Below are 12,575 nucleotides of genomic sequence, written 5' to 3'. Positions count from 1 at the left end.
GATGAAGGAAGGGCCTAAAGGGTGAGGGATAGCTTCAGAGGCTCACATGAAGCTGGCAGAGTGAGGGTTAAGGCTGGGTAGCTTGGCTCTGAGCTGATCTGAGCCAGCACTGCCCCGCCCCGTGTGCCAAGGAGGGCGGGGCAGCAGGGAACCTTGAGGGCCAGCAGTTCCTAGCAGAGCAGCTCTGCTCTCGATTCTGCCAGACTTCCCACAACCACCAGGGAGCTCCGCCACCACCCGACTCCTCAGAGCAGGTGGCTGTTGCCATCGGCTGTCCCCAGGAGGGCGGACTTGGGGCAGGGCCTTCGCCACTTTTGTGCTTTGATCTAGATGTGGTCACCTCTTTCCCTGGGCCCCGCAGATCCTATAAAGGGAGGCTGGTTCTAGCGAGAAAAGCTCATTCGCCTCCCCAGTGCCAGGAGCCCACTGGAAAGGTAGGGTGTGAATGCATCTACTTTTGCAAGCTGTCTTTGAGCATCTTTGGCTGGCAAAGAGGTGGGAGAACTGCTTCAGGAACTCCCCTGTGCTGAATGTCTTCCTTCCTGTGTGCCTGACGCCACCTTCTCTGTCTGAGATGAAGGCTGAAGGGACAGAGTGACTTGCCCACGGCTGTGCAGCTGGTAGGAGTCTAAGTCAGGGCATGTGTGCACCCAGGTCAGTTTGGAGCCCCCCTCTTCACCTGCTTGCTCCAGTTTGTTTGCAGGGCTTGGGAGAGGTTACAGATTTCTTTTCGGAGCTCTTTACTTGATAGTTAAAAGAGATTCTTTGTTGAGTGGATGGCTTTGCTGTGCTTCCCTGCTCTTTCTCAAAGCCTCAGCCTTACCAGAGGCCCAGAGGCCCACTGCAAGACCCCTTTGCCCCCACAAACCAAGCTGACACCAAGGGAAGCTGGGGTGATGCTAAGGAGGAGGGAAGACTCTAAGGATCTTGCTGGTGGGAGTGGAGCTGGTCAGTGCCAGTCTGAAGAGTTTGAACTTTGGTTCAAACAGCAAGGAGCCAGGGAGGGTTTGTTTCGCTGTGTAATAACATGGTCACATCTGCTTGTCAGGAGAGTAACTGGCATCGGGTAAGCAAGGGGAAGGAGTGGTAGTCCTGGCTGCTCTTCGTGGTGGTTGGAAGCTGGCCTGGGCTGGCGTGGAGAGGAGTGGTCTGGTTTGAGAGCTGGTTGAGAAGTAGTCCTGTTGAGCAGATGCTGGTCTCAGGAGGCAGAGCGGAGCCTCGGGCCTCAGGCCCATTTCTGCAGGGACTGTGCTTTGGAGTTTGCCTCTGTTATCCACCTCCCTGGGACCACCATGCTTCCCACTGGGGCCCCTTCCCCTTCTCTAGCCTAGCATGATTGTCTAGCAGTGGCTTTCACCAGTAGCCTCTGTCATGTGTCCTGAGTCAGCAAGATTCAAGACAAGATAAGGCTGAAGTCTCCCCACCTCCCCACCCCTGCACCTGTTCCATTACTTTGGTATTTGACTGATGTGGACCAGAGGATAAGGTGAGAGGAGGAGGCAAGTTCCTGATGAGGGCTGGGAGCTCCCGGCAGGTGATTATTTACAAACACTCGCAGACACTCACTTGGCAACACCAGCACCAGCGACTCCCTAGGGTGGTGCTGTCTGCACAGACATTTGTACCCACGCTCACTGCTGCTGCAATTGGAAAGCCTCTTTGGGGCATGGAAGGGGACAGCCACAGTGGGGACCCCAGGAACTGCTGAGCCCCATTCTAGGTGCACAGAGAGGTATGGAGGTCAGTGGAGGCCAAGGCCTGCCCTGTTCAATAGAGAAGAGAGCAAACTCCCAGGCTTAGGTTGTGTCCTCCCCTGCCAAGGGCTTGGTGGCGTGGGCTGACTCCAAGGCCAGTGTCCTTAGAGGACCTAAATTTGCACTTCTGCCTGCAAGTTTGTAAGGGCTCTTAGGGTTAAGTGGAGACGGTCCTAACTCTGAAGTTGATGAACCCTGAAGAATAAGACCCTCTGGTAGCTGCCCAGACTGGGAGGGGCACAGGCCCGATTCAGGGCCAGGGAGCTGCTGGAACCACTGTGGATAACTCCTTAGTGGGGGTTGCCCTGAGCAGGAGCCTGAGGAATGGGCAGCCACTTGCCCTAGGCAGGTGAGCATGGTACAGTCTTGCCTCCCACCCTGTGTGCAGCACACACAGCAGGTAGCCAGCCTGGCTAGATGATCCCCTGCAGGCTCTGGGGACCCCTGTACTTTCCCACTCCATAACCCGGCCTGGGCTTTGGAGCAGGCTGGAGCTGGTTTTCTGTGCACTCAGCAGCAGTGAAAAGGAGATGATGCATTGTGGGGCTGATAGGCACAGGAGGGTGGTTGGGGGTTGAGTGTGACTACCCTCCTTGCCTTCTGAGGAGGTGAATGCCTCAGTGGAGCTCACGCATCAAGGGGCTGTTAGCATCAAGTTGTGCCGTGTGCAGGCAGGTGCTTCCTTGGTGTTAGGAATCTAGGGAGCTGTGACCGTGGTCACATGGTAACTTCCTAAAGCACAGCAGACCCAGGAGGCCAGCCCCAAACTCAGGGCCCAGACCTTTGTACAATAGTTCATGGGCTCAGGACTTCACTTTGCGAGTTGAATCTTCAATTCCGAAAGTGCTTGTACACGATCTTTTTTTTTTTTTTTAATTGGAAAGTCAGATTTACAGAGAAAAGGAGATACAGAGAGAAAGATCTTCTATCCACTTGTTTACTCTCTAAGTGGCTGAAATGGTTGATACCGAGCTGATCCAAAGCCAAGAGCCAGGAGCTTCTTCTGGTTTCCTACATGGGTACAAGGTCCCAAGGCTCTGGGCCTACCTGTACTGCTGTCCCAGGCCAAACACAGGGAGCCAGATGGGAAGTGGAGCCACTGGGACTTGACCTGGTGCCCATATGAGATCTTGGCATGTGCAAGGCAAGGATTTAGCCACTGAGCCTTCGTGCTGGGCCTGTTCCATACGCTTTACATGCAGCGTTTATGTTACCCTTGCTCCACCCAGAACCCCTTTCCTCCTTTTTCTTCAGTTTCATTGTCACATCACTTCCTTCCTGCAACCTCCCATCACTCCCCATCGATGTCAGGCCTCTGCTCTGGTCTGGACCACCACTGCCCACCCCCGCTGTGGTCTAGCACTGAGCTAGCTGAGGGCAGGGACCACATGAGACCCTATAATGTGGATGGGTGAAAAGGTGGGTTGTGCCTTGGCCATCTTAGGTTGTGCTCTGCAGAAGCTCCAGCACTGCACAAATGTCACATAAAACCGCTCGCGGCTGCAGTGTAGGATCTGTGAGCAGCTACCCAGGACCAAAGGCCGGGTGGGGAGGTGTCTTTCCAGGACTGCCTCTGGAGAAGCTCAGGGAACAGATATCTATGTCTTTCAGGGACTTGTGGGTCTTGGCTTCTGCACCTGTGGAATGAATTTACCTGAGAGCCTATGGAGCGCTGGGAAACATGTGTGGTGTTTGTACCTGATGCTGAGTCACTTTTGACAGACCGAGTTGTGACTTAGTCTTCTCACCTGTAGCTTAGGGAAATATGTGTCCCAAGCCACCTGTCTTCCTGCCCTGAGTCTTCCCCAGGAATCTTTCCTTGGTGAATGCACCACCATCTGTAGCTGGATATCTGCTTTGCTACTGCAGACCCCTGCTTCAATTGATGTGCCATTAGTAGGCAGTCTCTGTGGGGAGGCCTCACTACTGACCCAGCTCATAGAAGCTGGAGGGAAGATGGCATTTCTGGTTTGTGGCCTGGGGTTATTGAGAAGGTTCTGCTTATCTGGAAGCTCCTGGTCCTTGCTACTCTGGGGACACTCAGAGCCTGTTGGGGGTGGCTGGTGAGTTAATCCCAGGCTCAGACAGCCTGCAGGGCCCTCCGAGGAGCAGGAATTCCTGTGGGAGCCAAGGGGCCTGGCTCTAAATGCCTCATCTAGTGCTCAGATCAGCCTGGCCAGGCCTGCTTCTGGCCCATTATAATCTGATAAGTACATCCATTAGCCAAGTCTTTGGTCCTGTGACTATACCAGATGCCGTGTGAGGAGCCTTCTTGCTTATGTGGTGCTACACCTATTTTAAAGATGGGAAAGTGGAGGTGCAGGGCATGGAACATGTTCGACTTGAAGGAAAAGGGTTGTGAAATACAGAACTTTTCCTGCTCTGTCTGCGCCTCTGCTACAACAGTGTCTCAGTGCAAATCTCTTCACCCTCAGTGTTCACTGGCACCTACCCATGGCTGCAGAGTGGCCACTTTCACGTTTCTCCTTACTTCCCAAGAAGGGAAGCTACTGCCACAATTGCCTGGGCCTCAGGTCTGTGAGGAAGGTTATGTGGACAGTGCAAGGGGCCTGCTTCTGGGGAGTGCTGTTCTGTTCCCGGGAGACTGGCACGCCTACCAGCCCAGGGCCTGCCTGCCAGGCTGTTGGACCAGAGCCTCTTGTGGTCCGGCAGCACCCCGAGCCCACCCACCTGCCAGGTCTCTTCCCTCATCTGCCTCTTGTCATCTGCAGAGTTTGTCCTTTCACTTCTGGAGAAGATGCAGACGCAAGAGATCCTGAGGATGCTGCGGCTGCCTGAGCTGGGTGACTTGGGCCAGTTTTTCCGCAGCCTCTCAGCCACCACCCTGGTGAGTGTGGGTGCGCTGGCTGCGATCCTCGCCTACTGGTTCACTCACCGGCCAAAGGCCTTGCAACCACCGTGCGACCTCCTAAAGCAGTCAGAAGAAGTGGAGGTGAGCAGGGGAGCCTCCGGCTGGGGGATGTCATGGGCAATGGACTGGTGTTTTGAAGGCCCAAGTCCAGGGGTCGGCTTGTTTGACCCCAGAAGACCCAGAGAATCCTGATTTCCTGTGGCAGTCATCCAGTAAGTCTGTGGCTGCCTGGGTCGGGGTGTCCTACTTCCTTTCCAAGGGCCTGCCACTGGACAGAGCCTGACTTTGGCTTTGCCCTGAGGCCTCTGGGTAGGGGGTTGGTTCCCTGGTGTCTCAGGGGGAAATCAAACTAGGTCTAAAGGGCTGCCAAGAAAATTCCATCCCAGGCTCTCCTCGTGCCTCATCCTGGTTGGTGTTGGGACCCAGAACTGAGGTGCCCCCTGGGTTCTTCTGTGCCACAGCACCTGGGCTTACAGAAGGAGCTGCTGTGGGGCAACAGGTCTGCTGACCCAGCAGGTAGCCCTGGCTAAGCCTAGATGGACTGGTAGAGTTTGGTATTTTATTAAACTTGTGGAATTTGTTTTGCCTTTTAAAAAGTTGGTCTTTTTTTCCCCCATAAACTTTAACTCTGTTCATTTTCAGTGGATAGCATAATGCATCTTCAAAAAGCTCATGGAAAAATGTATATTATGAGAACATTGTGTCTAGATTTCGTTTATTTTTTCTTTTAACATTTATTTAGTTTTATTGGAAAGTCAGATATACAGAGAGGAGGAGAGATAGATCTTCTATCTGCTAATTCACCTCCAAAGTGGCTGCAGTGGCTGGAGCTGAGCCAATCCAGAGCCAGGAGCCTCTTCCAGGTCTCCCATGTGGGTGCAGGGTCCTAAGGTCTTGGCCGTCCTTGACTGCTTTCTTAGGCTGCAATCAGGGAGTTGAATGGGAAGCAGGGCTACCGGGACACAAACCAGCACCCATAGGGGATCCAAGTGCATGCAAGACGAGGATCCCAGCCACCAAGCTCTACGCCAGGCCCTGTGCCTGGTTTTCAGTGTGGGTTTTCTTTTTCTTTTTTCTTTGAAAAACTTTTTTTTTTTAATTTTTCTTTCAATGAACTTTTGAAGCTGCCTTCTTCACATCTTGACACAGAACAAAAGAGACAACGAGGTGTGTACTGTAAAGCTCCTGATCTGCCTCGCTGGTGGCAGCCAGCCTCCTTTGAGGGTTCTGTCCTACGCAAGTACATGGAGATCCTGTCTCTTGAATGATGTGCTGCCCATTCTGTCACTGACTTCCTTGTTAGCTCTGGACAGTGCAAAGACAAGCATGGGAGAGTTTTGCCTGGAGAAGAAGGTCCAAGCCAAGATAAGGGCTGGGATCTGAAGGGTGGTGTTCTAGCCTCAAGAATGAGGTGTACAAAAGCACAGGTGCATGATACAGCACGTGGGTGGAAAGGGGCAGGCAGAGCAGTCGTGAGAATGGCCTTTGACGGCTGGCAAGTCCTGGCCTGAAGACAGGTGGTAAGTCAGTCGAGCTCTGGGTCCCTCAACACTTCCTCACCTGTGTGAGCCTCAATGTCCTGGGCTGTCAAGTGGGTAATGAAAGCAGCTCTCCCCAAGTGGGACAAGGATTTGAGGGAATGATGTAAAGAAATTGCTAAGAATGGTGGGATGGGCCGGGGTAGGGGACTGGTTGTGGTTGTAGCTGTTGTTTGGGTGTGTATATGCATATAAGCTTTTAAATATACATACATACATATATAAAGTATATTACGTGTATAAAGTATGTAAAAGTAAATGTGTATACTTGTAAAAAGTTTATTTGAAAGGCAGAGTTACAGAGAAAGGAGGAAGAGACACAGAAAGAGAATCTTACATCCACTAGTTCACTACCCAAATGGGCACAACGGCTTAAGACAGGCAACTGGAGCTTCTTCTGGGTCTCCCATGACACGGGCCCAAACACTTGAGTCAGAAGCTTTCCAATGCACATTAGAGGGAGTTGAATTGAAGATGGAGCAGCCAGGACTCAAACTGCATTGTAGGTAGAGACAGTGTGCTGTGCCATAGTGGCTGCTCCATATACAAGCTTTTGGCGGGAACTCACCTGGACTGATAAACAAAAACAAGGCCTTACTGGAGTGGCCAGCATGGGTTTATTTTGGGTTTTAGTTGGACAGAGATCTGCACAGATCATGCTGGTATGAGGAAACAGCTGTGGGTGTTGGAGGTGACAGTGGCCTCAACTGGGTTAGAATGGCAAGAGCATGGCTGTGGCTCAGGATGAGGAGGCCACACTGAGTGAGTTCCTTGGTTGAGAGACCAAGGTATAGTCGAAGCCAAGGCCTCCCTTTCTGGGAAGCCTGAGCCCTTCTTGGCCTCACCTTGGCAGTGGAGAAGGTCAGAGAGGCTGTAGGAGGGGCAGTGAGAGAGGCAAGAGGGGACCAGATCTGCTCTCTGTGCTCTGTGTTGGGAAACAGAATTGCAGTCACCTTACTTCCCCTGCTTGCATCTCTTCCCTGCCTCCCCACTGCCCAAAGTGCAGACACCTCGTCTCCTGGCTTTGGACTACCCCTGACCCAGTTATAGTGGCCATCTGTCTCTTCCTCTCTCTTACTCTGCCTTTCAGACAAATGAATAAAAAAACCATCTGAAAATCCTAGGTTGACAGTCAAGCTGGAGTTCCTGACATATGCAGTAGCCTGGGCCTCCTCTGTCCCTGGAACACACTCCTCTTGCTGCCTCCTGCTTGTGTCCTACTGCTAACCAGAACTGACTTCATGTATCCCCAGCTGCCCACACCAGTCTTTCCTGATCCCAGTGTTTGCAAGCATTCCTTTCTGAAGCCCTTGTGAGCAGCCTGTGGGTGTTAGCATGGTGGTCCTTCCAGCCATTCTTCTTCATGATGTTCCAAGAAGAAGTGACAGGCTTTGGGCCATCCCAGGGCAACCCAAATAAGGCTCAGAGAAGAGGTGGCACTATGGCACTAGAGTTCTAAGCCAGTAGAGCCTGGGGAGGGCAGTAGGATGGGAGGGAAGGGAGGAAGGAAAAGCTTTGTTCCTCTCTGCTGCCTGCATAGCAGTGCTGGCTGTCTTCCTGCTCTGGATCTGCATGACCGAGGGCCCAGGAGCCCCCTGCCCTCTCCCCAACCCCAGCCGACTTGCATGCTTCAGCCTGTGCTCTTTCTAGCCTCCTCTGTCTGCGGTAAGGAGCTTCAGCATAGTCCACCTAGTTCATTCTGTTAATGTGAGTAGTAGACAGCAGCCTTCTTAGATAAAGTCTGTACCCAAATAGTTTCTCACTTAAGGGTGTAGAATTAACTCATGGAAGGGGATATCCAGACTGTCGGCCAGCGCTCACCTCTCCATCATGTGGATATGTGTGGACAGTAGATGAACACTCCAGATAGTTTGTGAATGCTGACCTGGTGCATAGGTGCTATTGAGTATCGAGTGTCTGCATGAGCCACTGGTGTCCTGGGTTGTGTGCATAAGCCAGTTCTTCAGTGTGGATGTTTAGATCCAGTATGTACTGTGTAGGCATGCAAAGATCATGTGTGTGGGAGTACCTGAGCACCTCCAGGCCTTTGGATCCAGTGTATAGTCGAGCTGTGTTCAGCCTTGAGCTTGCTAGGCCTCTCTCCTGGCCTGTCTCGCAGTCCCAGTCAGCTTCTCTTGCCTGTGCTTGACTTGTAGGACAGTGGTGGGGCTCGAAGGTCTGTGATCAGTGGTGGCCCTGAGCTGCTCACCCACTACTACGATGATGCCCGGACCATGTACCAGGTGTTCCGCCGTGGGCTCAGTATCTCAGGTGAGAAGGGCTTGGCAGGGATGGAGAGGATGGGTGAGTGCAAGGCTGGGTAAGCAAGCCCAGGCCGGGTGATGTGGCAGGAGAGCAGTGCCCAGGTTCCTGAGGGAGAAGCCACTCCCTGCCCCAGTCAGAGGAGCAGCCACCTTACAGGGTCATAGATTCAGCTTTGTTTGAGCTCCCCAGGCTGCCTCATTACAGACCATCTCTTAGTCCATAATGTATATGCCCCACTGGCAGCTGCTGTGCCAGGTTTGATGGCTTTGAACCTGAGCCTCTGCAATGCCTTGGTGCCCCCAGGATGGGAGGCATGGGGATGGAGTTGGAGGGCAAGCCTGCCACCTCCTCCCTGTGGCCCTCTAATTATCTGTATCCTTTTGGGCCTGTAGTAGGGACCATCAGCTGAATCATGGAGTGCTTGGGCTCTGCACTGATTCCATTACGAGGCTTCCATGGTCTCTGGGAGGTGCCAGGCTTGTGTACTTACAGCCCTCTTTGGTGTTAGCAGATTAGAAAGCCAGCTGGGTGAGGGGTGGGAAGTGAGAGGAATGCACTGGCCAATGGGACCCCATAGATGGACTGTTCTTCCAGGTGTCTGATGGGTAGTACAGGTGGCCCACCCTTCCTGCCCTCTTGCTTGTTTATCTCTGCAGGGAACGGGCCCTGTCTGGGCTTCAGGAAGCCCAATCAGCCGTATCAGTGGCTGTCCTACCAGGAGGTGAGTGACAAAGGCAAGATCCCATCATGCCTACTCATGGGATCTTGGTACGAGGGAGTGGGAAGCTTGGGGGGCACCCTGCTCGGTCTTGGCACTTTTTATTCCCCTGGCATGCTTGGCCAGTCTCCCAGCCTCTGGCTGCGGCCTGTAGGAGCTTTGAGCATCTACAGGCAGGCAAACAAGGCAGTCTCCCTGACCTATAGAAGCCCTGGCTGAGGCTCTTGGCTCTCCTGCTGAAGGGTCCTTGTCTTCACGGGACCTCCCTTGTGTCTATGCGCAGGTGGCGGACAGGGCTGAATTCCTAGGATCTGGACTTCTCCAGCACAACTGTAAAGCATCTACAGATCAGTTTATTGGTGTTTTTGCACAAAATCGGCCAGAGGTGAGCTTCTCCCTTAACTAACTCTTTTTTTTTTTAAGACTCATTTATTTTTATTGGAAAGTCCGATTTATAGAAAGAAGGAAAGACAGAAAGATCTTCCATCCACTGGTTCACTCTCCAAATGGTTGCAATGGCCAGAGCTAAGCCTGTCTGAAGCCAGGAGCCTGGAGTTTCTTCTGGGTCTCCCACATGGGTACAGGGTCCCAAGGCTTTGGGCCATCCTATACTGCTTATGGCCTTCCCAGGTCATAAGCAAGGAGCTGGATGGGAAGTGGAACATCCAGGACACAAACTAGCACCCATATGGGATCCCAGCATACGCAAGGCAAGGACTTTAGCTACTAGGCTGCTGCACAGGGCCCATCCCTTAACTGAATACAGGTATCTGTGGAATAGGGTTTGGTACTAGGGAACAGTTCTCCCACTGTTTGTAGGGAAACCCTTGAACCATGCCACACTTGCTTCCCACCATGGCTTTGTTCCCCATCAGGAACAGACTCTCCAGCCAGGATCCATTAACTCCACACCCACCCCCAACACACACAGCTTTGCAGACAGCTGCCCTTGAGCCAAGAGGGAGACCCTGGAAGTGGACATGGGATTGTTGGGATATGAAATCAAAGAGTTACTTAATGACTGGGGCAACCTGGTACAGAAGGTTGCAGGTGAGCAGGTGCAGAAAATCAGCCTCATGGACTCCTTGGCACACGCAGAGAGCCCATGCATAGGGCCTAGGACAGAACCCTGGTCACCTAGGCCAAAGGATGGTGCAGCTATTTTATCAACTCCCGTTTCCTGCCCTGTGTCTCCACAGTGGATCATTGCAGAGCTGGCCTGCTATACGTATTCCATGGTGGTAGTCCCGCTCTATGACACCCTGGGACCTGGAGTTATCCGCTATATCATCAATACAGGTAAGCCTCTCTGCCACTATTGGCCCCAGAGTCTCACTGCATGCTCCCCGTCTCTCACCCTGGATGTGCTTTGTTTCTGTTCTCAGAAAGCAGTAGGGGCTCACAGTTGGGCTGCCAGGTTGGCATCTTGCATCCCAGCTTTTCCCAGTTGGGTTTCACCTGGAGGCTGTTCCTCAGGCCTGGTCTGCAGAGGAGCCTCCAACACAAACTCCACCCAGGCTGCCGCTCTTGGAGGGTCTCAGCTGCTGGGAACAGTTGCTAGCGGGTGTGACTGTCTCAAGCCGGTGTGGGAAGAAGCAGGACTGAGCTGAGAGCCTGGAGTCAGCTCCAGGATGATCCCTCGCCCTCTACCCAGGACTCACAGCACAGTCCTGTGTGTCAGGCACACATCCTCATGGCCCAATTTGCACACAAGCTGTGGGCACATGCAGCCATGACAGTGCTGTCCTGGTCACAGCCTGACTCTCTGGTGACCCCTACAGCTGACATCAGCACTGTGATCGTGGACAAAGCTTGGAAGGCTGGCCTCCTGCTGGAGCACGTGGAGAAGAAGGAGACTCCAGGGCTCAAGCTGATCATCCTCATGGAGCCATTTGAGGAAGCTCTGCAGGAGAGGGGGAAGAAGTGCGGAGTGCTGCTCAAGTCCATGCAGGCTGTGGAGGTGAGGGCCCGCGTCAGCCTGCTGGCTAAGCCGACCGCTGGCTGGCTGCTGCCTTGGAGCTGCTGGTTCTCTGCTCTTCTCGTGCCCTGAAAGGGTGGTTCTGGGTCCTCGGGGTGAACCAGCGGAGACAGGGAAGCTTTTGCAAGAACTGGAAGTGGATGCAGGAGTTGGTGCCCTCATATGTACTCTGTGAGACTGACCCTGTAGGTGGCACAGTTCATAGCCTCAGGCACTGATAGACTGTGATGATGCCAGCCTGCCCAGAAGGTACTGATACTTCCTTGTAGCCTCTCTACTTTTGTCTGCATCAGCCTGTCTGTGCCAAGAACTGTAGATACAAAGTCCAGGCATCTTGGTGAGGATTCTTGCAAATGCGATCCAGACCCTCAGTGTCAGCAGGATTGATATTACGGGGCATGGCCTCCCCAAGGCATCAGTTGGTGGCAGCTTGTGGCCTGCTGGGGCAGTGCAGGATATCCTGGCCTCCAGGGCTTCAGGCCGTGCTCAGTAGCACCTGCTCACTGGTGGCAGGGCCTGAACCTTCTCCATCTCCTCCCGCTCCCCCATCTATGAGCATGTACACCTCCAGCAGCCATACCTATAAGCCCAGGCCACCCAGCTTGCACTCACACCCTGTGGGCAACCTCTCCAGTGCGTCCCAAACTCTGAGTGCTGTCTGTCCTCTTGGTACATGCACGATGCCTTGGCTTGCCCTGGACTCATGCTTATGTCTGTGAGGTGTGGGTGAGCCTGTGACCTGCAAGCTGGCCACTCCTTCTGCAACAACCCTCTCTTATAGGAGCCTCAAGCTAGACCTAGGAGAGATCTCCACCAGGAATGGGCGCTAAGTGGTGGCCACACAGGTGGCATCTTCAGGGAATCCTGGGCTCTGGGACTCATTTAGGAGCACTGCCCACTATGTTGGGGTTTGTCTGGTCTCTCTTTCACCTGACTTCTGAGAGCTTTTGAGCTTTTTTTTTTTTTTAAAAAGCATTTTCTCGTTTCAGGACTGTGGCCAGGAGAATCACCGTGCTCCCGTGGTAAGCACATCTGTCTGCCCACGGGTCCTTCCTGGGCAAGGTGGCGGGTGGAATCTGTCCTCACAGGAACCTCTCCTGTGTGACCTTCATGACTGGCACTTGCCCGGCTCCCAGGCTGCAGCCTCCAGCAGCCTCCAGCAGCCTCCAGCAGCCTCCAGCAGCCTCCAGCAGCCTCCAGCAGCCTCCAGCCTTGGAGAAGTGCTTGCCGCTCACTGACTTCCCACAGCCTAACTCTTGTGTCTCTGCACCTGTGCCCAAGCTAGTTTTCTCTCCTCAAGTTGACCTCCCACTTCATTTAGAGAAATCTTGCTTGCATTTCCATCTCTCTCTTTTTAAAAAATATTTACTTATTTACTTGAAAGAGTTACAGAGAGAGAGAGAGATCTTCCATCCGCTGGTTCACTGTCCATAGCGTTGCAATGGCCAGA

At 53.2% G+C, this 12,575-nt stretch overlaps 1 protein-coding gene across 5 annotated transcripts in view; it reads left to right on the top strand.

Annotated features, from left to right (window-relative positions):
- Positions 1-12,575, top strand: part of ACSL6 (acyl-CoA synthetase long chain family member 6) — a 52,431-nt gene that overhangs the window by 10,496 nt on the left and 29,360 nt on the right. Inside the window, exons 1-8 of one of the 5 annotated variants that reach the window (XM_040976454.1) lie at positions 4,513-4,707; positions 8,321-8,435; positions 9,086-9,150; positions 9,431-9,532; positions 10,347-10,446; positions 10,624-10,663; positions 10,927-11,107; positions 12,115-12,147. In XM_040976454.1, the coding sequence (XP_040832388.1) occupies positions 4,513-4,707; positions 8,321-8,435; positions 9,086-9,150; positions 9,431-9,532; positions 10,347-10,446; positions 10,624-10,663; positions 10,927-11,107; positions 12,115-12,147 (831 nt within the window). Of the gene's footprint in view, positions 1-4,486; positions 4,708-8,320; positions 8,436-9,085; positions 9,151-9,430; positions 9,533-10,346; positions 10,447-10,623; positions 10,664-10,926; positions 11,108-12,114; positions 12,148-12,575 lie in introns of those variants that run through there. The other 4 variants (XM_040976445.1, XM_040976472.1, XM_040976465.1 and 1 more) reach the window with 4 other exon arrangements.

This window comes from Ochotona curzoniae, unplaced genomic scaffold (genome assembly GCF_017591425.1).
Source record: "Ochotona curzoniae isolate NIBS_2020 unplaced genomic scaffold, NIBS_Ocur_1.0 contig_1, whole genome shotgun sequence".
NCBI classification, from domain to species: domain Eukaryota; kingdom Metazoa; phylum Chordata; class Mammalia; order Lagomorpha; family Ochotonidae; genus Ochotona; species Ochotona curzoniae.
Note: the sequence above shows the minus strand (reverse complement) of the source record. Positions and strands in the feature narration are given on the sequence as shown.